Source organism: Myzus persicae, unplaced genomic scaffold (assembly GCF_001856785.1).
Source record: "Myzus persicae strain clone G006 unplaced genomic scaffold, MPER_G0061.0, whole genome shotgun sequence".
NCBI lineage: Eukaryota > Metazoa > Arthropoda > Insecta > Hemiptera > Aphididae > Myzus > Myzus persicae.
Window position 1 is genome coordinate 295,190 of NW_019102362.1, and position 25,671 is coordinate 320,860.

The window sequence follows — 25,671 nt, forward strand, 5'->3', positions numbered from 1 at the left end:
TATCGAAAGACATACACTTTAACGTAATATTGTTAGTATTAATGACATTATGATTGTTGTCGGTGGTTACCCACAATGTAAAATTTCGAAAGATTAAACGTTAAAAAAAAAAACTACGTCAAAGTAGTTTTCCCCCTCGGAATTTTGAAAATACGTGGTAACTTCGCGGTTTTTCGGACCTCTTCGTCGGAGACCAAACGCGAAATATTAACCATGCTCTCGTAGACGATTTTAAATTTTAATATACATAATTAATAATTATTATTATAAGAAATCGTCGGACTCAGTTTTTTTGCGTAGGAGTTTTCAAACGTATTGTACTATTGTGCCTATACCTACCTACTACATTCGTCTGGTATTCGTTTTGTTTTTGTCATATTGTATAATATCTAAATCTACGCACCTATAATAATATATATGTACAGTGCTCGAATTGTAAAATAATTAGAAGGGGGATGGTAAAGTGTAAAAAAAATGTGCATATCTGAATATTTAAATGTGTTATTGGTTAGGTTATAATTAAAAGGGGTACGCATAAATATTTTTTTTTTTTTTTAATGAGGGACTCCATTCCCCCTAAATCAAGCACTGTTTATATTTTATATATTTATATAGTCAGCTAGATTTTTTTTGACTGTGTTAATAGTCAAATACCTACAAAATATAATAATTATAATTATAATAATCATAATATTATGCAGTATATTGTATATGTAGGCTTTACACTTGCACAATACAAAACATTACATTACATTATTGAACATGTTGTAAATTGTTAAATTTTATACGAAACTTGTTATTAACTTCGTTTAGTATATTATATATAAAACATTATTTGTCTTTTGTGATAATAGAATTAAGACTGAACATAAATTAATCGTTTAAAAATGTTAAAAAACATTTTTACTAATTTATTTGGTCTCAACCTAATTTAGGTGCACCTTCTGACAGGGTCACGCGTTTCTTGCATAAACTTTGTAGAATAATAATATTATATATTATATAAAGGCACTTTAAACATTTTTATTAAAATCAACTCAAAATCAGTGTGCCAATTATTATTATTATTATATTACATTCAATTTGTTATGAAATTAGATATAAAACTAACTTTGCATTCATTTTGTTGTAGCTGAATGGCTTATATTCAAATTTGTTATCGATACATTTTTTTGGACATTTTATCTAAAGATATTAGTTTATTTCTTTAAATTGTATAACGTTGAATATCTAATAAAATTTCTGTCTGAATAAGTAAATAATTAAACATTTAAGTATATTCTATTTGAGTGTGTGTGTGTGTTTTTTTTTTTAAGAACCTTATTCAATGTCCAAATGTCATTTCTATTCTATAGAAATTGGTGACTATAGTTATAGATTATGACTAGTCATACTACTCATATCTAGGATACAATAATGAATCTCATAGACATCATACAAATTGAATGTATTATGAGTTTATGGCATATGGTATTATCCAGATTGATAATAAGAATTAAAAATGGAATGAACATATGAAATAAAAATATGAGTCACTGAGTCAAGCATGGTAAAGCTCATTCAGGAAAATAATTATAATTTGTAACTAGTTTTTAACACTATAAAATATTAAATTGCATTAACATCATAGGTGTAATCTGGGATAAATTCTTGGGAGGGGGGCAGTCAGTGGTAATACTAAAAATTGTTATACTTTTGACTCAAAGGACACTATTGCCCCCATCTAATTATGTCTATGATAAACAATTTATTACTTTTGAACATAAAGAATATTATACATTAATAATTTATAAACATTTATGTATGTTTACAACTATTATAATCAATGCATTCAGTGTTCTAAATTTTACTTATTTGATGATTATTAAAATTATATATAACAGCTGATAAACTATAAAAGTGTTGGCGACATTCATAACAATTGTAATTAAAAATACAGTATAGTTGCATAGGCCGAAGTCTATTATGTAAACATTTAAAAATATTAATTATTGAAATTCAAGTAGTGGTTGGTTGTATAGTACCTAAATTAGGTCGGCAATCAAGCCATTCATTAAGAAAATGAACTTGTAAATTTGGAATTGAAATATTGAGGTAGATTACTGAATAGGAATCACTTTGAACCTAATTTATTTAAAAATGATACTTTTTAGAAAATGTACAGAAATCATCATTTCGTTTGCACTAAAGTTGCAAAAGATGCATATTCTACTTAACCACAGTAGTGTGTAATTAACAGTTTGTCCATCAACTAACATTTATCAGAAAATATTGCAGTTGATATATTATAATTAGTAAAATTTCACTTGTAAATTACTATTCCTTGATTATTTGTACTTATTCGACTAATGAAAAAAAAAGGAAAGATAAAATACAAGAATAAAACTTTGGTAAAACATTTTATTCATAAATACTATTTGTATAAAGTAAAGAGAAAACCATGATATTACTTTTTGAGTTGTTTGTTCTTCCTCAATCTTCTTTTGCTGACAGTTTTTGGTTTTTGCTAGTTTACAAATTACAAATTATTATAATTAAATAGAATATGAAATAATTATACTCTACTCCATTTATGTTTAAGCACTTTTGTGCATACAGACTGAGCCTCTAGAACTAGAGGTTTTCAATCTTTTTATATCCCTGTTCCATCAACTACGTTTGAAAATGTTCATATGGACCACTTGACCTTTTATTTTTGCACACGCTGAGTAGGAAGAACAAGTTGGGATACTATTGTATTTATTATGTATAGTCTGTCGTTTATCGACATTCAAAACTAGAGCTCGTAATCAGTAATTTTAGGAGAAGAGATTTGGGCACCGAGCGGTTTTCTTCGGTCAAGTGGGTAAATTTAAATGGAGTAGAGTATAGATGCAAGTTTAAAATTATACTTACAGTTGATTCAGTTTTTACAGCTTTTAATGCATCTATATACATTTGTTCATATTGTTCCAAGTCAGAAATGTCGACTTTCATATTTTTCAAACTAGTTTTACCCGCAGAGTTCAAAACATTTTCAAATAGTTCTTTCTGTAAAAAAAATCAATTTTAAATAATAAAAAAACAAATACAATATTATGATAATGATATTACATGTTCTGGAGTGACAAATGTAATAGCTTTCCCTTTATGACCAGCACGCGCTGTTCTACCAATTCTATGTATATAGTTTTTTGGATATTTTGGTACATTGTATAAAATGACACAAGATATCCGTTCAATATCTATGCCTCGAGCTAATGAATCTGTGCAAATTAATCTGTACAAATAAACCAAAACAATAATTAATAATAACAATAAAAAAATATATATATAATATATACGACAACTTACACGTCAATTTTACCATCTGAAAACTGTTTAATATAACCCGAATGATTTTTTTGAGATACATCAGAAGAAATTTCATTAACTCTTAATGGAGAATTGTTTGTATCAAATTCGCTGAGTTTGCATAAAAGCCTAGTTAAACGATGTACTTCTATTTTTGATTTGACGAAACAAATTACCCTTTTTAGGCCTTTACTTCTTATCAAATGATACAGTGTTAGAGGTTTATTTTCTTCTGGACACAACACCATGTATTCTTTGAGTTCTTTGGGTGTTGTGTATTTTCCCACAAAGTCCCCTCGGACAGGTTCGTCAGTGCCAGTTGAATCTAATATAATTGTCAATTAATTAAGTGTTAAGTTTCATCATAATGATTAAGTTATGATTACCTGTGGGCAATTGTGAATTTTTTCTTTTTATAATTGAAGTAAATAATTTAGGTTCAAAAAGTTTAAGAAACTTTAATTTTTCAGGATCTTGAGTAAGTGTTGCTGAAAATAGTAATCTCTGTGTTCTTTGTGGCGACTCGTTTAATGTATTTAAAGTACATATTGTAGGTCCACTATATCCTAAACAAAATAATGTTTCAGTCTAATTATATGTGTAATTTACTTTAGTAAAAAGTAAAAAAAATATTTATGTAAATTACCTAAGCTATCATTAACTTTATGTAGCCACTCATTTTGCAAAATATTGGTAAAACTGTCAGCCTCATCCAGAACAAGAAATCTAAGGTTTTTTAGAGAAAATCCTTCGGTGTAATATAAATGATCAACTAACCGTCCGGGAGTGGTCACTATGATATCAACAAGGTCTATCCATCCAAGGCTGCTATCTATAATTATTAAATTGGTATAATAATATTTTAAAATTGTAAATTTTATGGTTTTCTGTAATTTAAAATCTGTATACCATATTTCAAGATCCTTTCTTTTTCTTTTTCAAGAGTTGTGTTTTTAGATTCCAAAAGAAGCACTCTCAAATCAAATGCATTTTTAATGTAATACAAAAACACTTTGAACACTTGTGCAGCCAAGTCTTTGGTTGGCAATACAATGAGAGCGCGTAGTTGATGTCTAGAGAATGTCTTTAACGTCTAAAATAAAAATATTAAAATAATATTTAAGCATTGAAAACATAAATCCAAGCTGAATTAATGTTGGTTTTAATGAGCACGTCCAACCTGTATTATTGGAAGAACATAGGAGAGAGTTTTGCCACTGCCAGTTGGTGCTGAAATACATACGTCTCTGAGCCACCTGAAGTCCCAATGTTTTTGTGTCTTAATTATCCACGGTACTAGTTGATTTTGAACTGCAATAAACGTGTACTGTGATCAAAATGTGACAAAGTATAATTTTTTGTTTGAAAATGGTTTAAATTACCCGGGAAAAAATGTGTACATCCTTTATTTTTTAGTTTTTGAACTAGAGCCGGGTCCAACTCTGGAATGCCGTCAATAGGCACCTCCAGGTGTTTTAAATCGACCGATACGACTGTGGGTTTGGCGAGCCAGTCTGGTAGAACTCGTTTTACCTATACAATTAAAAAAAATTAATAGTAATCTGATATAAGTCGTCAATATTTAATAAACAGGAATTGTGAATCTGATACCTTTTTATTTTTCTTGAACCCATGCGTGTCTACCAACGTGAAGTCTGATGATGGTATCGTGGAGTCCATAGTGTAATATTATTATAGTTATTTATGTAGTCATTTGCCGAATATAATTTCAGTGTCCACACCATCGAGTAACGAACAAGTGAAGTGAACAACTCACACACGTGCCTTTTTGTTATTATATGGTTGACGGCTGTTAAGGATGAGATAACACCATTGCCACGAAAAGTGATTACTTCGATTATATTACTATTCCGAATAAACTACTACGAATATCAGTTGCACCGAATATGACTGTTGAAAATTATGGTACCACGAACAATCATCATTCCGATAACGATATTACTTCGAAAATATTGTTACTAATATCAGTTGTTCCGAAAATACACAACTACGAAATAATAACCACGGTTTTAGATAATATTATATACTTACTTAATTGAGGGATGACTTGAAGGTGCTTAGCCTCTCCAAAACTTGTATTTGAATTGAAGTATTAAATCCTTCATTAGTTATCTAATCTACATAATCCAGAAAACGATGTTTGAAGAAATTATTTTCTAAAGTTTAAACGATTCATGTTATCCATGGTATATTTTGGATCCACCCACAGGGGTAATTTGAAAAAAAAACCAAGTAGCATTATATTGGCGATTGACTAAATACATAAATAACTTATAAGAATTATTTTATTAATTATATAGGTATTAGAAATAAAATTAATATTGTATCTATATTATGTTAAAAATTGCTATTTTGTAAAAAAAATTATGTCACAATACCGGTGCTTATAAATAATAATAATAATAGTAATAATAATTGTAGGTATATAAATGAATGGTAAACGGAAAAAAAGTCCCCGTTAATAAAATCATACGAAAAAACATGATTGTACATAGGTACGTAATTATTACATTTATTACAACATTTAATAATTACATGTTACAGGTATATAGCCGCAGGGATGGGCAAGATACTCAAAAATCAGTATCGCGAGATACTAGGTAGTAGATACTAAATACTTGGATTTGGAGTATCGAGATACTAGATACTCGATACTTACATTTTAAATGTTTAGATACTCGATACTCCTCGATACATTTGAAAAAATTAGTCATTGCCTACGACGCATAGGATTTTTTTAAATTTTATGTAGGTATATACACAATAAGGTAGGTTGTGAATATAGACAAATGCATTTAACTTTAAATTTCCAAATATTGGTTAAGTATAAATATATTATAATAAGTCAATCGTTAAATTAAATAAATAAATAGAAATAAAAATAAATTATAGATATCATCATATTGAATACTGAATAGTATACATGACGCGACAAAAAACTTTAAATGCATTTAACATTAAAATTTCAAGTATTAATTAAGTGTAAATATACCATAATAAGTCAACTGTTAAATTACATGAATAAATAATAATAAAAATAAATTACAGATATCATATCGAATAGTATATGACACGACAAAAAACGTACGGTAAAGACTTAAAGTCCCATTCAACGTGTATGTGTGGTACATCACGGTACACAGATATAACTTAGTATGGCTAATAGGTTGAACAATAATTTCGTACAAGTTGTACTACAATTAAATTATGTGTTTATAAATTTAAATTCATCGCTCATATTATTTTACACATATTATAGTATTATACTAAAACATAGTCAACAGTCGCGGTTGGTAGATAGGCGAGTAAAAATGATCCTAAAAAATTAATTTTTTAAAATATCGCATTAGTATCGAGTATTTTTTGACAAAATTATTTTGTGGAATACTCGATACATTGTCTAAAAATGTATTGCGATACAAGATACTCGATACCTCATATAATTGTATCGAGATACAAGATACAAGATACAATTGTATTTAAGAAAATACATTTATTACAAATTTAATCAGATTTCATTCTTATATTATGCCCTATATTTATCAAAAAGATATCAACGCTCAATATTCTCCCCTCATAAATTGTTCTCATACATTTTTTAATCGAGTTTGCATTATATGCCCTTTATCATGTATCGATATTTTCGATATATCCATATATCGTTGCCATCCCAAGTTATAACTTATAGCATATAATATACTGCAGTTGTTATTATATTTAATCTTTAAGTGCTATATATGTCACTGATAAGTGATAACTTTTAGATTAAATGCTACTGTTTGTTACACAAATGTGTAAATAACAATATTGTTTGAAATTTCAGAATTTGACTACAAATAAACATTTTTAAATAATAATATAGTTCTTATAAACATATTTCATTACTGTTTTTTACTTTTACATATTTCGATACTGTTTGATAAATAAGGGAAATTATTTTAAATATTGAAGTAACTCTTTACTCTACAATATTAACAGTGTGTATAATACACTAATACATTTATTACAATAATTTTAATTAGCTAATACACAAAACAAAGTTCTAACTACTTTTATGAGGTATCTACTAGATAGATATGTCAATGTCTTGTCTTTTAGTTCATGAATTGAACCGATGTATATTTTTTGTGTATGTGATTACATGTACTGTAGAATGTATCGTATCTGAATAATTTATTTTAGCACACCTGAAAAATGCTAAATATGTAAATATTAGGCTTTGTAATTTAACTAATGATATTGAATAAAATACCATTCGGGTGGTTGATCCTCCTTCCTAGGACATTCACCTCTACCATCTGATCAGTTTTTATTGAACAATTTGACCAGCTTAATACTAAGTTATTTAGTATTACAACAATGCAATTTTAATTTTGTAATATTTTGTTTATAGTTAGAATTCAATTAATAAAAGAATGTCGGCTCTTGCATCATTAACTGCTAATTATACAGACTCTGAAGATGAAGGTACTACTCCCAGTCAACGTAGACATATTGAAGAAGTGTCCATTTCAAATGAACCTTTACAAGAACATGTACCTAGTCCTCAACTACAAATACCGAATTCAGCTCCAGCTGTAACTAATCCGGACGATGACAAAAAAACTCATCTTGTATCATATTTTGAGGATCACGATATTGTGATGTCAGATGAAGATATGGACCGAAGTTCGGATGTAGACGAAGAAGATATTTTACCACCCGAACCTCATGGTAGATGCTCTAAAGAACTACAAGAAAAGATAACTAGATTGCATGAAAAAATGGAAAAAGATGGTATGGACATGAATTTTTTGATCCAAAAAAGGAAAGACTTTCGAAACCCTAGCATATACGAAAAACTTTTACAGTTTTGTAATATTAATGAATTGGGCACAAATTATCCACCTCATTTATATGACCCCTTAAGATGGGGTAAAGAATCTTACTATGAAGAATTAGGCAGCTTGCAAAAAGAAGATATGGAAAAGAGACAGAAAGAAAGAAAGGAAAAAACTAAAGTAAGTTCTGTGTGTTGGTTAAATTAAGATAATTTTTAATATGTTACTGATTTCAATTAAAGGTTGAAGTTGTGTCTGGTACAAAAAAGACTTCATCAATCAATGTTTCAAGTTCCCATAAACAAGATGATAAGAAAAGTAAATGGGATCTTACAACATCTGTAACAGGTACAAAGGGAACGATTATTTCAGCTTTTGGTTCTTTACCAAAAAAACAAAAATTGGATATTCATTAATCAATTCAAGTACCTATCTGAAATGTAATAATATGTAACATTGTAAATAAACTATAATCTGAAAATTATTTTAATTTTTGAATAAAAGACACAAAATGCAAACCATTTATCAATATAATTAAATTCAGCTTTTGTAGTATAAATATATAACACAATAAAAAAAAAACATCTGAATTTGTGGTTCAAATAGATAGTTTATATCGAATAGTTAATACTGTACATTTCTACTTATATTATGCATGTCCTTTTACACAATATTAAATTACATTTTTATCATTAAAAGCAAAACCTCAAAATATTTAATATTATTATCGATAAAATTGTACATTATATATAATTTATCATATTATTTTATTTTTGAAGAAAAGACAAAAATAATTAAAAGGTTAACATTAAAAATATGGTACTTCAATTATTTCAAGCATAAAATAATTAAATACACTTAATATAGCAATGGCAACAACAACAACAAAGCTTAATAATAATATTATAGGTAATATACTAATGTTATTGATTTTATAATATTTTAAAATTAATACATATGTAGATAAAGGCATACTAAACAAATTGTAAAATTTTTCTCATAGCTGAATTGAAAACTGTCAGTAAACAAAAATGTTATTATACTTACAACAACACAAAATGAATAAAGTGAGTTAAACATTATAATAATATAATAATTATTTACTATATTATGATTCAAGAAATAATTAATTAAGAGTTTAAACACAGACTTCTATTATATTAGTATACAGAGTATACTCTATTAGAATACAATTATATTTACATTCTACACAGTTAGGCCATGGGATTATATAAAAAAAGGTATAGATACTTAGTAGCTATAAAAGTCTGTGACTGTGAGTTAAGAAAAATCAAACGAGTAAACTTATAATTGTAATTACTGGTTAAACAAGTAGATAATAGTAAGTTTAGTTTATGTTGCACATTTATAACTATTTTATAAGTTTATAATTAGGGTTGAAATTTTGATACACTTTGCATTGTTTTCAATGCTAGTTGTGTGATTCTTTTTTACGATACTCGTCTTACCCATAGTAAATGTTTTAAGTTTCATGTATTTTTGAAGCAGAATAAGACCTTTTTTTATTTTGTATTTAATGACAGTTTTCAATTTTTAAGTCATTTTTAGAAATTTAATATCTAAATCCGGAATTTTATTTTTCTATTTTAATTTTAAAAAGTAATTTAATAACTTCCCAACAAGCCTGTTAATTAAACCGAATATTAATCGAAATTTTTCGAACGCGAGTATCGGTAGAGAAGTAATTCTTTTTTTTTAAATTAAAACACATAGAAGACTTGAAATCGTGCAGTCCTGTATGGCTTTTTTTATTTAAAATTTGTTTAGGCTTTTTAGGACATTAAATTCCCAGCAAAGAAACTGCTATTAGAATGAAATATATCCATCATAATTATGACATTATAATTGTACACAACTCTTTAGATACCTAATACCCTATCAAAAAGGGTATATACTCTTTAGTGAACATTGTAGGAAAGTTGGAAATTGTAGTTAAAAGGTATTTTTAATAACCATTAAAGCATTAACCAATAATACTGCATCATAGTGCATTAGTGCAATAATACCAGCCTATAACAGGTATAATAATAATAAGGGTCAAGAAGTTGATGTTTTTACTGAATGATCTAAACAGACTCGATTTGTTGATTAGCTACAGATTTGATTTATGTATAGCAAATTTTGCCATCTATTTTATACCCTATTATATCGCTAATAATGAAATCCTTCGATATGTGCATGTAAAATACGCACCTACTTATAATAACTACCTATAGGCTATAATAATATATTAATATACATGTATCACATGACAGATATAGACAAAATAAAAATTGTAAGAGTCACGTTCTCGTTGGTAAATGGTAGGTATCATACTGTCATATTATAATTATGCCTTGCAGTGGTAAAGTTAGGAATTTGCGTCAGTGATGGGAGGATAATTTTTTGTACACAGGGGAAGCTCAACTAGAATCCGTCACAACTCACAAGTTAGGTATGCCAGCGGTCCTTAACAGGTCACAGGTAGTACGCAATGTAATTTTCGCGAAATAAATTATTTATAATTAGATAATAGACATAATTATAAATAATTTTTTTGTCCAGAAAAATTTTATTTTAACACTTAACATCAGGTATGCATTAAGTTAGCGGTTCCCAACCTGTGCACCGCCAGCTTATTTCAGGGGCACCGCGGCTTGAGAGTGAAAAAAAATATTTACAATTTATTGTAGTTAAAAAAAAATTGTTTTACGTAAGAAATTACTTAGTACACTCGATATATTTAATACAGTGTTTCTAATCGGTATCGATTAAGATTAAAATAAATGGCATAGGCTGAATAAATTCAGATAACATTATATAATATACCTACACGCACGACTTCTTCGAATTTCGACGTTCATTAAATTTAATTGTATCACTCGTATATTTTCGGAATTATTATTATACCAAACCAGTTGAGCATTTACTTTCAGTCTGTGATCGACATTTTACGCGTTAACACGTATTTTCGTTAACTATTTTTTTCTGTACACACGTTTGTTTTTGTTTTAAACATGGAAAGTTGGTTGAAAAGTGGGTCTATTAATAAGACGCCTGCTACGGAGTCATCTTGTTCTAATATAGAAGAAAGCATAACCAACGAAAACGGAGCTAGCAACGTATCAGAAACACTTGTCTCTCGTATTAAATACACAAAATTCGCACTACAAATAGACAAATCAACCGATATTGCTGGTCTTGCTGTACTATTGGTGTTCGTTCGTTACGTAAACATGAACTCTTTTGAAGAAGATCTTTTATTTTGTAAACCACTTCTATCTAATACGACAGGGGTTCAAATATTCGGTTTATTGGATGATTTCTTAACAGAAAATCAGATTCCATGGACAAACTGTATCGATGTGTGTACTGATGGTGCTAGGGAAATGACAGGTGCAACAGCTGGAGCAATAGCTAAAATAAAGGAGAAATCAAATGAAACTACTAGTAGTCATTGCATACTTCATAGACATGCTCTAGCAATGAAAAATATTCCTCTTTGTCTAAAAAACGTATTGGATGAAGCCATAAAAATAGTCAACTTCATCAAGTCACGTCATCTGAAATCTAGACTTTTTAAAATCTTGTGTGACGACTTGGGAAGTATTCATAATACGTTACTTTTCCATACAGAAATCAGGTGGTTATCTCGAGGTAAAGTATTAACACGGTTAATGGAATTAAGGGCTGAAGTTTCTTCATTTCTAATGGACCACAACGTTACATTAGCTGAAACTATGAATGACGTGACTTGGCTTTGTCAGCTATCGTACTTGGCAGACATTTTTAACAAAATGAACGAGTTGAGTCTTTCTTTACAAGGAAGAACTTTGACAATTTTTGATGCGAGCTCCAGAGTATGTGCATTGAAAAGAAAAATTGATTATTGGCAGTGTTGGGTAGTAACGTAACGAGAGTAACGCGTTACTGTAACGACGTTACTTTGTTTGTAATGCGTTACGTAATTTCATTACTATTATTTTCAAGTAACGGAAATGAAGTAGAAATTACTTTTGATAAGTAATTTTTATAGTATAACGCATTACAGTTTTGAATTATTTAGTAGCTATTGGAAATTGAAAAAAAATCTTTTAAAAATATGTCTATAATGTGAGGGTTAAGAATACCAATCTAATATTATATATATATATATTTCATTTGAACTATGGCCACCATAGTTTTGACAGGTCTTATGTACCTTAAATCACGAGAATAGATTAAATTTATTATTTAATTTGATTCCTCTAAATAATATGTACATATACACGTTTCCATGAATATCTATAGCATGGGCTATACGACTTACGTAATACGTATATACCCAAACACTATTATTGGACTGGTTTATTTTTATAATTTAAAAGATATAATTTAATTTAGTTCTATTAATACGTGGTGCTATTTATCATAAAAGATCGCGTATGAGCGATAAGAACTTCGAAGATACTCTATTGTGTAAAGTTAATTTAAAAAACAAATAGGTTATTGTAAAATAAAGGTTTTGATTAAGTTATATATTTTTTTATTTATTTAATAGGTTGGTTTATGTGGTGAGTCTATGACATATTATTATACATTATACTTACTTATATACGTACAATTAATTATTACAATTTTTTAATAGTTATGAGTAATTAATTTTGTTATGTACTTATGCATTAACTGTACATTTTTAAGCCATACCTTTTTTCTAAAGGTAATATATTTAGTTATGTTATTGTTTGGTAAAATTATAATTGCTAAGAAATTTAAAAAAAAAAATTTGTAACGAGAAAGTAATGTAATTTTATTACAATTTTATTTGAGTAACGAGTAAAGTAACTTTATTACATTTATCTCTAAGTAACGAGTAACGTAACGTAATTACTTTTTAAAAGTAACTTACCCAACACTGATTATTGGTCAGAGTGCATATTTAAAAGAGAGCTGGAGTGTTTTCTAATAATGCAGTCCTTTTTGGAGGAAAACGAATTGCAAGCTCCCGTTAGCATTATTAACGAGATTTCTGAACATCTCAAACAACTGAAAAATTCATTTAATAAATATTTTCCTACAGATCGAGAGGTGTTTTTAAAAGACCGTGAATGGGTAGTTAATCCCTTTTCAGTCTGTGGAAAACCCTCAAGATTGTCTTCAATCGAATATGAGAGTTTGATCGATATTACTTCAGATTCAATATTTCAATCCACCTTCAGTAGCAATTCTTATGTTGAATTTTGGCTAAATTTGAAAAATACAAGTTTTGATAATTTGAGTCAAAAAGCAATAACAATACTCTTACCTTTTGCAACCACATATTTATGTGAGACAGGATTTTCAGCCTATGCGGCTACTAAAACCAAATACCGGAACCGTCTTAATGTAGAACCTGACCTTCGTATCCAACTGTCAAAAATTGAACCAGATATTGCCAAACTTTCAAAAAATAAGCAGACACAAAACTCTCATTAATTTTTAACTTTTAAAGCAGTATTTTTTTTCTTTATTTTCAACCATAATATTGTAATTTGTTTTTAATATGTACAATAAAATTATTTAAATCGGTCAACAATCGGTGAACAAGTGTTCATTTTTATCATGTTTTTCATAATATTCACAGAGGGGCACCTAACTAAATTTGGAACAACAAAAGGGCACCGCCGACTAAAAAGGTTGGGAACCGCTGCATTAAGTGAATAAACATGCGTACGGTTATCACTAGAATGATTCGAGACTGAATAGGATACTAAAATGGATGGCGATATCGAGATCCACCAACATTCCCATTAAAGTATAGGTATATAAATCATACCTAATAATAAAAATAAAACAATTTTACATAAAAAACAACTAAATAAGCATTTAATTTTATTTTTTGAGGAAAACATTTTTTTTCACAATTATTTAGTTTTTATTTAGGTTAGTTGTACTTGTAGCTCCTAAACTTGAAATAGGTAGTTACAAATAATAACTTGGGTACCAATACATTTTTTTTACATATCATAGATCTGACGTTTACTACTCATAAGCGAACTGTTTGAAAATTTGTTCCGCATAGCTTGGATATAAAAAAGAACCGCTGTGATGTATACCGTTGTATACTTACCAGCAGCAACCTTCTTACAAATTATAATTTTTCATACAAGAGTTGCGTCTCATGTAATTACCTAATACTTTCACAGAACAATGAAAGGATTTTGAAATTTTTCTGAAATAGCTGGGGCTGTTGCTGCCTCCCTGTCCCTGGGTATGCCACTTAATTACCTCGTACCTACAACAATATACGAAGGTACGTATCATTATTATATTCAAGGCTGGGCAGTATCTTAGCTACTAGTATTTAAGATACGTATCTTAGATACAATTGTATCTTGTATCTTGTATCGAGATACATCATTTGAATGTATCTTGTATCGGGTATTTAAATATTTTATTGACTTGTATCTAGTATCTTTTTTATGATTAAGATACTACATACATTCAAAAAATATGTTTCAAATTTCATTAATATAACAATTTTCCTAATTGCCCAATAAGTAATAATATGTTAGATAATAATATATTAGATTAAACTGATTAAAGCAACTTTGGTGTCCTTTATATTTGTCCATTAATATTATCCTCGTTTGTCTAATAGATTTGATTCTTTTTTAATTTAACACTTGAAGCTAATCATGCTATCTTAGCTACATGTTTTCACCCTACATTTAAATTACGTTGGCTCCCAGAAATAACAACCGATCGAAAGAAAAATAGAATTCAAAATGTATGTATTAATGAAATTGATTGTAGTTCAAAACAAAGTAGTACTCATTGGTAGAGGAGCTTCAAGGTACTCTTCAACAATTTTTAGTTGGGAATGGCTGGGTTGGATGTCACGGGGAGAAAAAGAGTTTCCCAGGTGTTGTGCTAAAATATTTGCTTTGTCAGTGTCGGTAATAACCCATGAGTTGTCTTAATTTCTTAAAGGGGGGGGGGGTAGGTTGATTTAGGCGGAGTAGAGATTTGGTCGCTTTCCAAAGAGATGAGTTTTTTGTGGTTAGTGATTCTACATAATTATTGTAGGATTGATTTCTGTCGAGTTGGATAGCCTTTTTTATTTCATTATTCAATTAATTTGTTAAGTTTTACCTTGTCATTTGGGTACTTGAATGTTTGCCATTTATTAGAACGGTTATACCATACAGGGTTTTTAGAGTTGAAATCACTACCAGAGATAAAACGATGATACGTTTTATAATACGTTTTGGAATTTAAAAACATTTGTGTAGGACTGGAAATGATGATGTGACCCGTTGGTTTCAGCACAGATTAGTAGGTATTATAGTTGGGAACTTGGGCTTAGTGATGGTTAAGTTAAACGTGCATTGAGTGAAGCCTAGTTAATTTATTTTAGTCTTTTTTACATTACTGATAATTAAAATTTCTATATTTCCTACTGAAATAAGTAGATATTATTGTTATCAAATATTAATATTAAAAAATAACTTTTTCAAGAGACTCATTATATGAAATGTAATTCGAAAAAATGTTGAAAAATAAGGTGAATATAAAATATGAAATGCTATGATTAAGCGGCAATGCAGTATTCAAAATTTAGGAACAGAGGAATGGGGACAAATCCCAATTCTTAGTTTGAACCACGATTTAAGATACTATCTTGTATTTTATATTTCATCTATACTTAGCTGATATACTCATGGACCTAGAACTCAGTAATGCCTCTAAATGCATATATTGAGTAAATTTCATAATTTTTACCTTGCATATATGAGGTAATACAACAATATGAGGTACAAGTAGTTATGTTGATTAATTGAAAGAGGTTAGACAGCACACAGACAGGAGATCTGATTATATGTCCAAATGACATGGGTGAAAATTACAAATGGATACAAATCAGTTTTTTTGTGAAATTAAATTGTTTAGAGGCCGTAATGATGATTTAAGAGTGCCAGGATAACTTACCTGACAAAGAAGTTACCAATTTAATTTACCTTTTGGGCACTACCTCATTAAATTATTTATATTTTATTTGTTTAATAAATTGAGATTTTATTTATCCAACGAGTAGAATTTATTAGGAATAAAAAGGGAAACAATATTTTATTAAAGGGCTTGTGTTAGAGATTTATTTGAAATCGAAATGTTTGTATTTTAGCAAGGTCAACAAGAAATACATGAACAAATAATTAATTTTTGACAATCATCATACATTGTAATTTTTAACTGTTAACAATTATAGTCATTTAATACATAACTATATGTTAATAACATAATTATATTTTTACTAGTTCAACAGTACAATTTTGTTTTGTGTATTTACACTAAGAAATTACCATATTTCTGTGTCTATCCATAAATATATGGACAAATTTATTCACACTATTAGAATTTCAAAATTGATTTTTGAATTCATTCAATTCATCTATATTTTAAGAACAAAAAAAAAGTGAAATTAAGTAGTTACGTAAAGCTAGACATAGTTATATTAAAAAATTACTTTTGTCCAAGTTGAATAATTGTAGATTTTCAATTTTTTCCCCAGTTTTTGAGTTTTCTGTTATTGTTTCTACACATTTTTTATTTCCATCTTTCATGATAATTACTGTTTCAGTATTTCCATCTTGTAATTGATTAGTGCGGGTTTCTTTTTCAATTATTCTGCCATTCCAGTTTTTAGATACATAAGACGACCTCGAGGACCAGCCAGGCTACCAATTAAACGTTGTTTAATTATTATAAGCAGTGATTTTTTTAGAGTGAACTCTTATTATTATTTCATACATACAACATACCAAGTTACGATATAAATGTATCTATATAACAAAATTATGGAAAAGAGAAAAAATATACAAATACAATATACTAATATCATATATTCGCTAGTATTGTTTCTGTATTATAAAGTATCTGATCTCGTTAATCTCATTTGTCTATATATATGAAAATTGTATTTTTTTCACCATAGATCAAACACACTAATATTGCATTAAGTATATCCAATCTATGATTATTATGATTTAAGGTTTAGAAGAGCTGAGTAATGGATAAACATTTTGTGAGATACTCTGCTCTGCTCATCTAAACTTAAAATACTTATAACTAAGGTTTGGGACTTATAGCATTTGCATATTTTTTTATTTATTGTAAAATGTAGCAGAGTGTGAAATAAATTCATTTCTCAATGCCGTGATACCAAATCTAAAATTTGAATGAGCATATTTTTGCATATTTCATACATTTTGAAGGAAATTGCTTATTTTTACGTTATTGTGTTTAATTTGCATATTTTGGAAAAATTTTCTAAATTTCAACTTTACAAATTTCACCCGTTTAAAAAAGAAAATATTAATGCAGCTTACTCGCAGTCTCATGTAACTATTTGCTATATACAACTCACAACTCCTTATAATTTTTGTGGTTTGAAAATATTATGATGGCCTGATTGCCCGTATCGTTACATATTACATAATATGTTTGATACAAGCGATACGATAATTTTAATATATTGAGCTTATTAAATGTTATTTGAAACTAAAGGTATTCACAGTAAATTTAAAATTATTTATTTATTGATTTAAATGACAAATTTAATTTTTAATTTTTTTCATCATTATATAGTTGACGAATAACATTCAAGAAACAAGTTAACAATCAGTTGATTTTTTTAAAAATTTTTTATATTAAGTACACTAATGGTAATTAATAATCATTAATGAAATAATAAATAATAATAAATATATTAAATGTATATTTTAGGGTTTTAAAGTGCACATTTTAGCATTAATTATTGAATTTTGAAGGGCTATAAGTCCCGAACCCTGCTTATAACAGTTTTAACTAATTAACTACTAAACAAAGTTTCAAGAATAATTAATGTTCGAAAATACTTAAAAATACTAATTTCTTCTGATTAATTTATTTTTGTTGTTTTTTTTTGTTTTACGAAATCACATTTTTAAAATTCAGAGTATGTGCTAAGGAAATTTTAGAACTGTATGTCCTGTTTCTTTTGCAGAAGTGAAAATATTTGCCTATAACAATGTCTCCACCAATAAATTTATGGATATCTTGTACGTGGTGACAAAAGAACAAATGGCTTTATAATTGATAGAAGATTCTGATAGGTTGGAAATAACTGTTAAAAATTCTTGAACACAATGTTTCATGATTTACAACTTCTTGGTTCCTTTATTGTGTAATGAACTTAATACTTATGATGAGATTTGTGTTGATACTAACAGGTATATTATTAGCTCATGGAGATAAAGCATAGTATTTATTTAGAACTGTACTTTTAAAATTAGAACAGTGTATGTTGTGTACAATTGCACAGTAGCATAAGGCCTGCTGTGATTATTATGTAAATAGTTAGAAATAAAATATATTGGTTAATATAAAATAAGAATAAATAGTGGAACCAATTAACTAAAGCATACATTTAAAATTTGAGTAAATTAAATCTAAAAGCCAAACCTTTTCAAAATATTGTGATCCTGACTTCTTGATTATGTTTATTGAAGGTTTGTCAAAAGGTCTTGAAGCAGAGCTAATATAACATAATATTCAATTTTGTATTCAATCAAAACATTTTAAATTAATAATACAATAATAATTAATAAGAATTAAGGATTATTTACCAAGGATTAAGAAAAGTACTTTGTGCTATAAAATTTTTTTTTGGTATACCATTTTTTAATTCTTCTTTATTTGTTGATTGGTTGATCGGAACTGAAATATAAATAAACATCAGTAATTCTGAATAAAAGATACTTATTGTTTGAAATAATATTAAGGACTATAGCAAAATGTCCCCAATATTTTTTTAGGTATCATCAATGAATTTTTTTTTTTCATTTTGTCATTAAGCGAACTGTACAATCAACTTACTAAGATTGCATAAAGGTTAAAGGGCTGATTATGAAAACTCAATTAAGGAATTTATGTGAGCTATTTTATATGTTATTGAAATGTTAACTGTGATTATGTTATATTATATTAGGTACCTACCTACCTGTATAACCATAAGTTTTGAATAAACTCCATAAAATACTTACTTGTAGAAACATCGGAAATCATATTATTTTGGAAATTTTGAAATTCTAATTCCATCAATCTAAAAATATCTTCAAGATTAAACACATTTCTATCATTTTCAAATTGGTTTCTTCTATTGAATGAATCTATTTATAGATTTCATTAGATCATTAATCATATGTAATAATTAAGTAGTAATGTTCAAAATAATTACCAGTGAAATCATCGATTTCTAAATTATTTATTTCGGCATTAATATTCTCAGTTCCTTCAGTTGGTAATTGAAATTCTGAAGGCAGATCTAAACTAAAAAAAAAAAAATTGAATATTAGGCAAAAGAGAAAAAACGCATATTTTGGGATGTTTAGTTTCGAATAAGACTTACTTTGTTTGTACATCAGTGTTAAATATTTTATAAAACCAATTGAAAATACTCATGTTGGTAATGGGTGTCAACAAAGTTGGCGTAAGACTAAGACAATTTAAAGAATCAAAATCAAAAATGTATTTATTTCTAATTGATACCACTCGTACTTCCAGTCGATCTTTATTCTATGCTTCCAGTATCGATATAGTCAGTCGTGTGTAGAAGGTAGAATTACTGAACTTCATACATAGAATGCGTATAATGATTTATGACGTAGGTATAATTCTCATATATTCAATATTGTGATGTAAAATGTGCCAATACGCGAGCCGCCATATTCATATTCCCGATATCATTTTTAACAAATTAAAAATATTAAGATAATGATAACAACTTTCGTAGATAACCATGGAGGCACGGACCACCGTGGTATAAAGCAGAGGTTTGCCAGTTACCTATCATGATATTTTCTGATTGGCTGTTGTGCGCTTGACGTTACGCTCAATGTAAAAAACTAAAAAGAGGATATCGAATCTGCTGTACACTGTACGTTGTGCACGTAGGCCTTAAACTAGTTAGTGTTAAGTCTATAGCCATAAGCCATTAGCTGTACGTTAGGTGTCTACAGAGTCACTGTAATGGATGTTAATTATTTTATAAAACATACAATGATTGTATACGAAAAAAAGATTCATCTACTTTATGATATAATATTGTGATTGAAGTAAATTATTTTACTATTACAGCCATTATTAGTATTTCAGTTGGTTAAATTCCTTTTTATCGAAAAAATGCCGTTGCCTGTATAAAGTATAATGATAAACCTATAGGTACGTAGTACGTACTCTAAAAGTTTCATGTAGGTACCGACGAATAATATTTTTAATTTACAACAAAATAACTAGAACGGTTATTCTTGGTTTTGATATGTATTTTCATTCAAATTTGAACTTAAAATAACTATTAAATAAAATTGTGTTAATATATTTTTTAGATTTTTGATTACAAAATGTACTAAATATGGTATAGGATCTTGTTTTAAATTTTCAATTTTTACCTATAAAATCTGATCGTTTTATGGAGTTTTAACTACAAAATAATTAGTAAATTTTCAATTTGAGAAATGTTGTCAACATTTGAACTTCAAATGACAATAAAAAAAATCTTGACTTAGTATTTTTAACATTTTTAAACTTATATTGGAGAAATGTGCGAGGAGCCTAGTATTAATTTTTCAAGCTTTTGTAACGAACAAATTACATTTTATTGACATTTAAAGAAAAAAAACTAAAAAATTGAAAATTAAAAATGTCCATAAACATATTTCAAAACAAGTCAAATTATTTTTCAAATTGTATGATGCAAAGAAAATTACACAATAAACATTTGATGACAATTTCAAGTATTTAAGGCTATTATTTTATGAATAATAAGGTAAGTAAATTGTTGTACGGAAATTTGCCATTGGAATAGCTTATGTCAAACTTCAAATGCTCGTTAAAAATAATTTGATTTTCTGGTAAATTTTTTTTTTGTTAAATGTAGGAAAACTTAAGGGGAATTTTGTATTTAATTTTCAAATCTTAGATATAATAAGAACATTTTCTATGAGTTTCTAACTCAAAATAATACATTTTCGTGACTTTACAAATGTTGTCAAATTTTAAATTAAAACGGTCACAAAAAATGTTTGAGGATTGACGTTCAACTTTTTTTGTGTTTTCACTAACAACTTATGATGCTCCTTGTATTACATTTTCATGTCTTGATATTTTGTGTCAACAATAATAATAAAAAAACTTAAACAGCTCGAATTTTTTTTATGTCTATACCAAAATAACACAAAAAGGATCGCAATACTTCGAAAATGTTGTGGTGTATGGAAATTTCTTGTAAACATTCAGTGAAAATGTCATCTATTAACTGTTTTTTTTGCGTTATACTAAAAAAACAAAATTATTATTTTTAAAAACTTTTTGAGTAAATATCTCAATTATTCTTCCTCCCGCTTTTGAAAATTATTGGAACTTGTAATCCGCTAAGACCCAAAGTACCAACTAGGTTCACTTTTCTACCAGAGAAGATGCCGTAGAAAAAAATCTAATAATTTTTGCTGTGCCAAATAGTGATAGTAGACACAAAAAAAATAAAAATCATTCTAAAATCAATACATTCATCGCTCCTCTCAGGATCTAAAATATGATTTTATAGGAATATTAAATTTGCGACACTCATGATTTATTTAATAAAAATTCTTTGTTTTATTTTACTCCTGCGCTTAACTATCTTCTATGTATAAAAATGTTTGGCAATTCAATTTTTGTATATTACTTAAAAAATGTATATTGCTTGTTAATAGATCGGTACCTGTATGGCTGTACATAATATAAATAATTGTCTTGATAAGTCACATGTTAAACAAATACCAAAATATATTCAATTTGCTGAAAAATGTTCACTACTCCAGATTTACTATTATGTTTTAAACATTTATATCATTCACTGCTGCAGACACTGGCTGAGTCCTCACTCCTGAGTGGCATAATCTTGTGGTGGGCAAAGGTATCATTCGCTCCCTCCTGAATTATCTATTAATACAAATCTTTGAATCTTCTTAAGTTAAGAAACAATGAAATATATTTGATATACTACAATATTAAACTATTTCATAAGAGATTACATTTATTTTAGGTTTCTCTTGTTGTATAGATAATATTATGTTGCCATTAAATCTTAGATGTGGTTCAGTCTGTATTCGACATTTTATTACAACTTCCAAGTTATTGTTTAACACAACATTATATGTTATAACAATGTTTAATTTTAAATGTAAATTATGATACATTGATAAGTGTAGTTCTTGCTCAACCTGTCATAAAATCTATTTGCTTTCTGGAAGATATTGATGCAACTATGGATAAATCAACTAATAGTAAATGCAAGGCAGAATTAAGTTAGTGGTAAAAAACTTTTTGACCATCCTCTAAAAAACAATAAAAAAAAACTTCTCAGATGAACCTCATCCAATAAAAAAAAGTTCATAAACTGTACATGCAAATTTTCCATTTTTAATCAGAGATTCAAACAATGAAAAAACTTAAGACTGGTGCAGATGTACAGATATGAAAAAGAAAATGTTTATAACAATATAAACTATTTTTTAAGTTTTATTTAACTTTTCCTATTACAGTTAGTACATATACACATTTTTTAATAGTTAGAACTTTTATTTACAAAACATAAGTATAAAATATAAATCTAATATATTTTTAACAAACATAAATTAGTGACTATTAACTTGTAAAGTTGATTGCAATACTTGCTAGTTGATACAGCATTTAAATTATTGCATTTGATTGTTTTCATAAACTGAATTCTATGATTTGATTCGGTTTATAATTTAAGTGACTTCATCATATCATATATATTAGACATAAATATTGAAATTCAATTGGATTTAGGATTCCTTAAAAACGTTTGCATAGTTTTGTAAGTCTGAAATTAATAATACAATTTATAATCACATTCTATAAATCTGTAGTAAATAGTCGTATCAAGTCATTAATCATCCATATGATGTACCTATCAAATTCTTCTGTCACGGATGTTTTCTTGTGAAAGTAATCCTTTAACAATTTAGTATAGATCTTGAAATATTATTCTGATTGTCAACAGACAAGACAATCAATATTTTAAGATATAATATAACAAAATAAAATCAGACTTCATTATGTTCAAAACTTTCAAAAATGTTGATGTTAACTATGCAATGTATAACGATGTTGCCGAACACAATAGAAGTCGAATTGATATGATGTCTGATACTTCTACGACAAATGTATCTTGACATATTAGAAAATTAAATTTTAAATTAATAATAAAAAATATATATTTATATTACATATTGTATATTACAAAAATTATAATTAATTCATAAAATAAATAAACATACCATAATAAATGTAAATATAAACTCATATCAAATAAAATATGGAACACATCACACCAAAAGCAGCAACTAAATTAGTTGATATTTTAGCACCACCAATAATTCGATCATTTGTAGCTCTGGTGCACCTTAGTATGGGCAATGATTAAAGTTTGTAGCACAATTTAATGATCAGAATCAGTCATCTGATTCATACTTAAGATCAAATTGATACATTGACATATTTAACCTGTCTTCATCTAAAAGCTCTTCAAGTCTACATTGAGAGATTTCTTTAGCTTTTTTTTTTATTTCATTTAACTGATTTTGAAGGAAATTTATTCTTTTCTTTGCTCTGCAATATTTTTTTTTCAATAAATTTTTTTGAGCTTTAATTTGTTTTAATTTCTTTTGTTGATTTGGAGAAAAAAATACCCGGATTGATTGGTTATTTTTTAAGCGTAACCTTCTATTTTTTATAATATAACACAAACGTTTACACCATAAACAAATATTACTGAAATTTTAAAATTATCAATAGTTAGCTGTTGATAAAAGAAAATAATATTATTTCAATTTGAAATTAATAACCTTTTTATGCCATCATCATTTGTCAGTATTATGCAGCATTTTATATGTCTCCACATTCCATATGATTCAACAAATTGATAACCATATGAGGAATTAACATCATCAATTTGGTTTGACGGTAAAGCACCTTGACATACTAGAGTTTCATCAAATTGTTTAATTATACTCAGTAATTTGTCATATGTATTAATAGTAATCAATTCAGAAATGTGTCCTATGTCAGATGTATTGATTTTCTTGTTATAAACATAGAGTAACAATTGTAAATCTGAAAATTATTTCAGTCTAATCAATTCATATTCAATAATAAATTACATTTGATATTAATTAACAAATTAAAACACTCACCTTCAGTCAAAATTAATTGTTTTTCTATGCTTGTAGCAAAATCATCTTTGTATGGTCCCAATTTGTGAAAACTGATCATTTTTTTTTTTTTGGATGCATAATTATCATCATAATACCATTTTTTTGGAATATTTAATATGTTTATTTGATTTAAAATATCTTTAAAATGTGAAATTTGTCTTACCTATAAAATTAAAGTGTTACATTCTATTTAATATAATGCTAGGTAGTTAGGATTTATTAAATATTTTAAATATAAATAATAACAACAATTTTACTATAAAGTTAAATTATTACATACTTCAATTCTTTCAGGTGAAGATGACATCATTGTATCATCAGTTAATGGTGATGTTATTTCCTTTGTATGGCCATTACTTAAATAATAGCAATGGTCATTGTAAATGTTTGAAAGTAATACCTCATATTCCTTTGGTACTTTTGCTTGTGCCACACTGGATTCAAAATTCTATAACAATATTAATTCTGTATTATTCTATTTTAAAGTTTTTATAGTTAGCAATTACTTGAGATGCAGATGAGACAGTACGGAATGACATCAAATCAATAGGTATCGCACCTTTGCGAAGTGTGGGTTTTTTTAAATCAATCTAAAAAATATTATTGGTCTTTTATTTAACTGTACAATTCTTTTGATCATTATGATTGACAATATTTACCGTGTATTTGGATAATCCTTTGCCAGACACCCAAGTATCAATTATATCTTCCTTATTAAAATGGTTACGACATACTCTAGAACTAGCTTTAAAACGAACACCTAAGGCCTTCTCCCATTCAAGTCTTAAAGAATCAGTTTTGGGTATACCAAACAAACTTATTTTTGTAGTTTTTGATTTATTAGTTTTACATGAAGCTACACAACAACGCATTTTTAAAAGAATATATAAAATGTTATAACTTAATATGAAATTTTGTTCTGTGATTGGTACGGTACACTAAATTTTTGAAAAATTTAAATTTTCAATTAATATTAAGATAGAAAACAAGATACGTATTAAGTAATTACCTATTAATTATTAAAAATTTCACAATATGCTCATCGCTGCCCGCTGGTGAGTCGTAGTAGAATAAATGGAAAAACGTTAAGGCGAAATTAAAGCTATTAAATGCACATATATATATATATGTGATTAAATGTTGATAACGATAATGATAACGACTGTGATAACCATCAACCATTATACCACAGAATAAATATTATAAATATTATTCTGTGC

The 25,671-nt window shown here is 27.5% G+C and overlaps 7 protein-coding genes across 8 annotated transcripts in view; 4 read left to right on the forward strand and 3 right to left on the reverse strand.

Annotated features, from left to right (window-relative positions):
- LOC111031940 (multiple PDZ domain protein-like) overlaps positions 1 to 7,859 on the forward strand; it is a 75,011-nt gene extending 67,152 nt beyond the window's left edge. Inside the window, exon 38 of the mRNA XM_022312080.1 lies at positions 7,748 to 7,859. Within this exon, the coding sequence (XP_022167772.1) occupies positions 7,748 to 7,751 (4 nt within the window). The 3' untranslated portion in view covers positions 7,752 to 7,859. The remainder of the gene's footprint in view (positions 1 to 7,747) is intronic.
- On the reverse strand, positions 2,381 to 5,180 carry LOC111031941 (probable ATP-dependent RNA helicase Dbp73D). The gene is made up of 10 exons (XM_022312082.1): positions 4,945 to 5,180; positions 4,716 to 4,866; positions 4,514 to 4,644; positions 4,243 to 4,426; positions 3,980 to 4,165; positions 3,720 to 3,899; positions 3,334 to 3,658; positions 3,094 to 3,259; positions 2,896 to 3,030; positions 2,381 to 2,506 (listed from the first exon to the last, which is right to left on the reverse strand). The coding sequence occupies exons 1-10, from the start codon at positions 5,011 to 5,013 to the stop codon at positions 2,447 to 2,449; spliced, it is 1,587 nt and encodes a 528-aa protein (XP_022167774.1). The 5' UTR covers positions 5,014 to 5,180; the 3' UTR covers positions 2,381 to 2,446.
- LOC111031944 (SAP30-binding protein-like) lies at positions 7,546 to 8,658 on the forward strand. Its single transcript, XM_022312084.1, has 2 exons — positions 7,546 to 8,354; positions 8,417 to 8,658. Exons 1-2 carry the CDS (start codon positions 7,770 to 7,772, stop codon positions 8,588 to 8,590), a joined length of 759 nt encoding a protein of 252 aa, XP_022167776.1. The 5' UTR covers positions 7,546 to 7,769; the 3' UTR covers positions 8,591 to 8,658.
- A 2,533-nt stretch (positions 8,659 to 11,191) lies between these two features.
- Positions 11,192 to 12,088, forward strand: LOC111031932 (zinc finger BED domain-containing protein 5-like). Its single transcript, XM_022312058.1, has one exon. It carries the CDS (start codon positions 11,192 to 11,194, stop codon positions 12,086 to 12,088), a length of 897 nt encoding a protein of 298 aa, XP_022167750.1.
- Positions 12,089 to 12,963: 875 nt separating this feature from the next.
- LOC111031947 (zinc finger BED domain-containing protein 5-like) lies at positions 12,964 to 15,665 on the forward strand. The gene has a single exon (XM_022312090.1). It carries the CDS (start codon positions 13,122 to 13,124, stop codon positions 13,626 to 13,628), a length of 507 nt encoding a protein of 168 aa, XP_022167782.1. The 5' UTR covers positions 12,964 to 13,121; the 3' UTR covers positions 13,629 to 15,665.
- Positions 15,666 to 16,271: 606 nt separating this feature from the next.
- LOC111031946 lies at positions 16,272 to 19,929 on the reverse strand. 2 transcript variants are annotated; one of them, XM_022312089.1, is made up of 8 exons: positions 19,755 to 19,929; positions 19,582 to 19,668; positions 19,411 to 19,502; positions 19,217 to 19,342; positions 18,800 to 18,890; positions 18,636 to 18,708; positions 16,660 to 16,870; positions 16,272 to 16,584 (listed from the first exon to the last, which is right to left on the reverse strand). In XM_022312089.1, exons 2-8 carry the CDS (start codon positions 19,632 to 19,634, stop codon positions 16,553 to 16,555), a joined length of 678 nt encoding a protein of 225 aa, XP_022167781.1. In that variant the 5' UTR covers positions 19,635 to 19,668; positions 19,755 to 19,929; the 3' UTR covers positions 16,272 to 16,552. The 2 variants fall into 2 exon arrangements, with proteins under 2 accessions (XP_022167781.1, XP_022167779.1); XM_022312087.1 differs by having other exon boundaries at positions 19,731 to 19,929.
- Positions 19,930 to 23,567: 3,638 nt separating this feature from the next.
- On the reverse strand, positions 23,568 to 25,546 carry LOC111031953. The gene is made up of 6 exons (XM_022312101.1): positions 25,111 to 25,546; positions 24,958 to 25,041; positions 24,732 to 24,899; positions 24,431 to 24,614; positions 24,083 to 24,350; positions 23,568 to 24,008 (listed from the first exon to the last, which is right to left on the reverse strand). The coding sequence occupies exons 1-6, from the start codon at positions 25,321 to 25,323 to the stop codon at positions 23,690 to 23,692; spliced, it is 1,236 nt and encodes a 411-aa protein (XP_022167793.1). The 5' UTR covers positions 25,324 to 25,546; the 3' UTR covers positions 23,568 to 23,689.
- Positions 25,547 to 25,671: the final 125 nt, after the last annotated feature.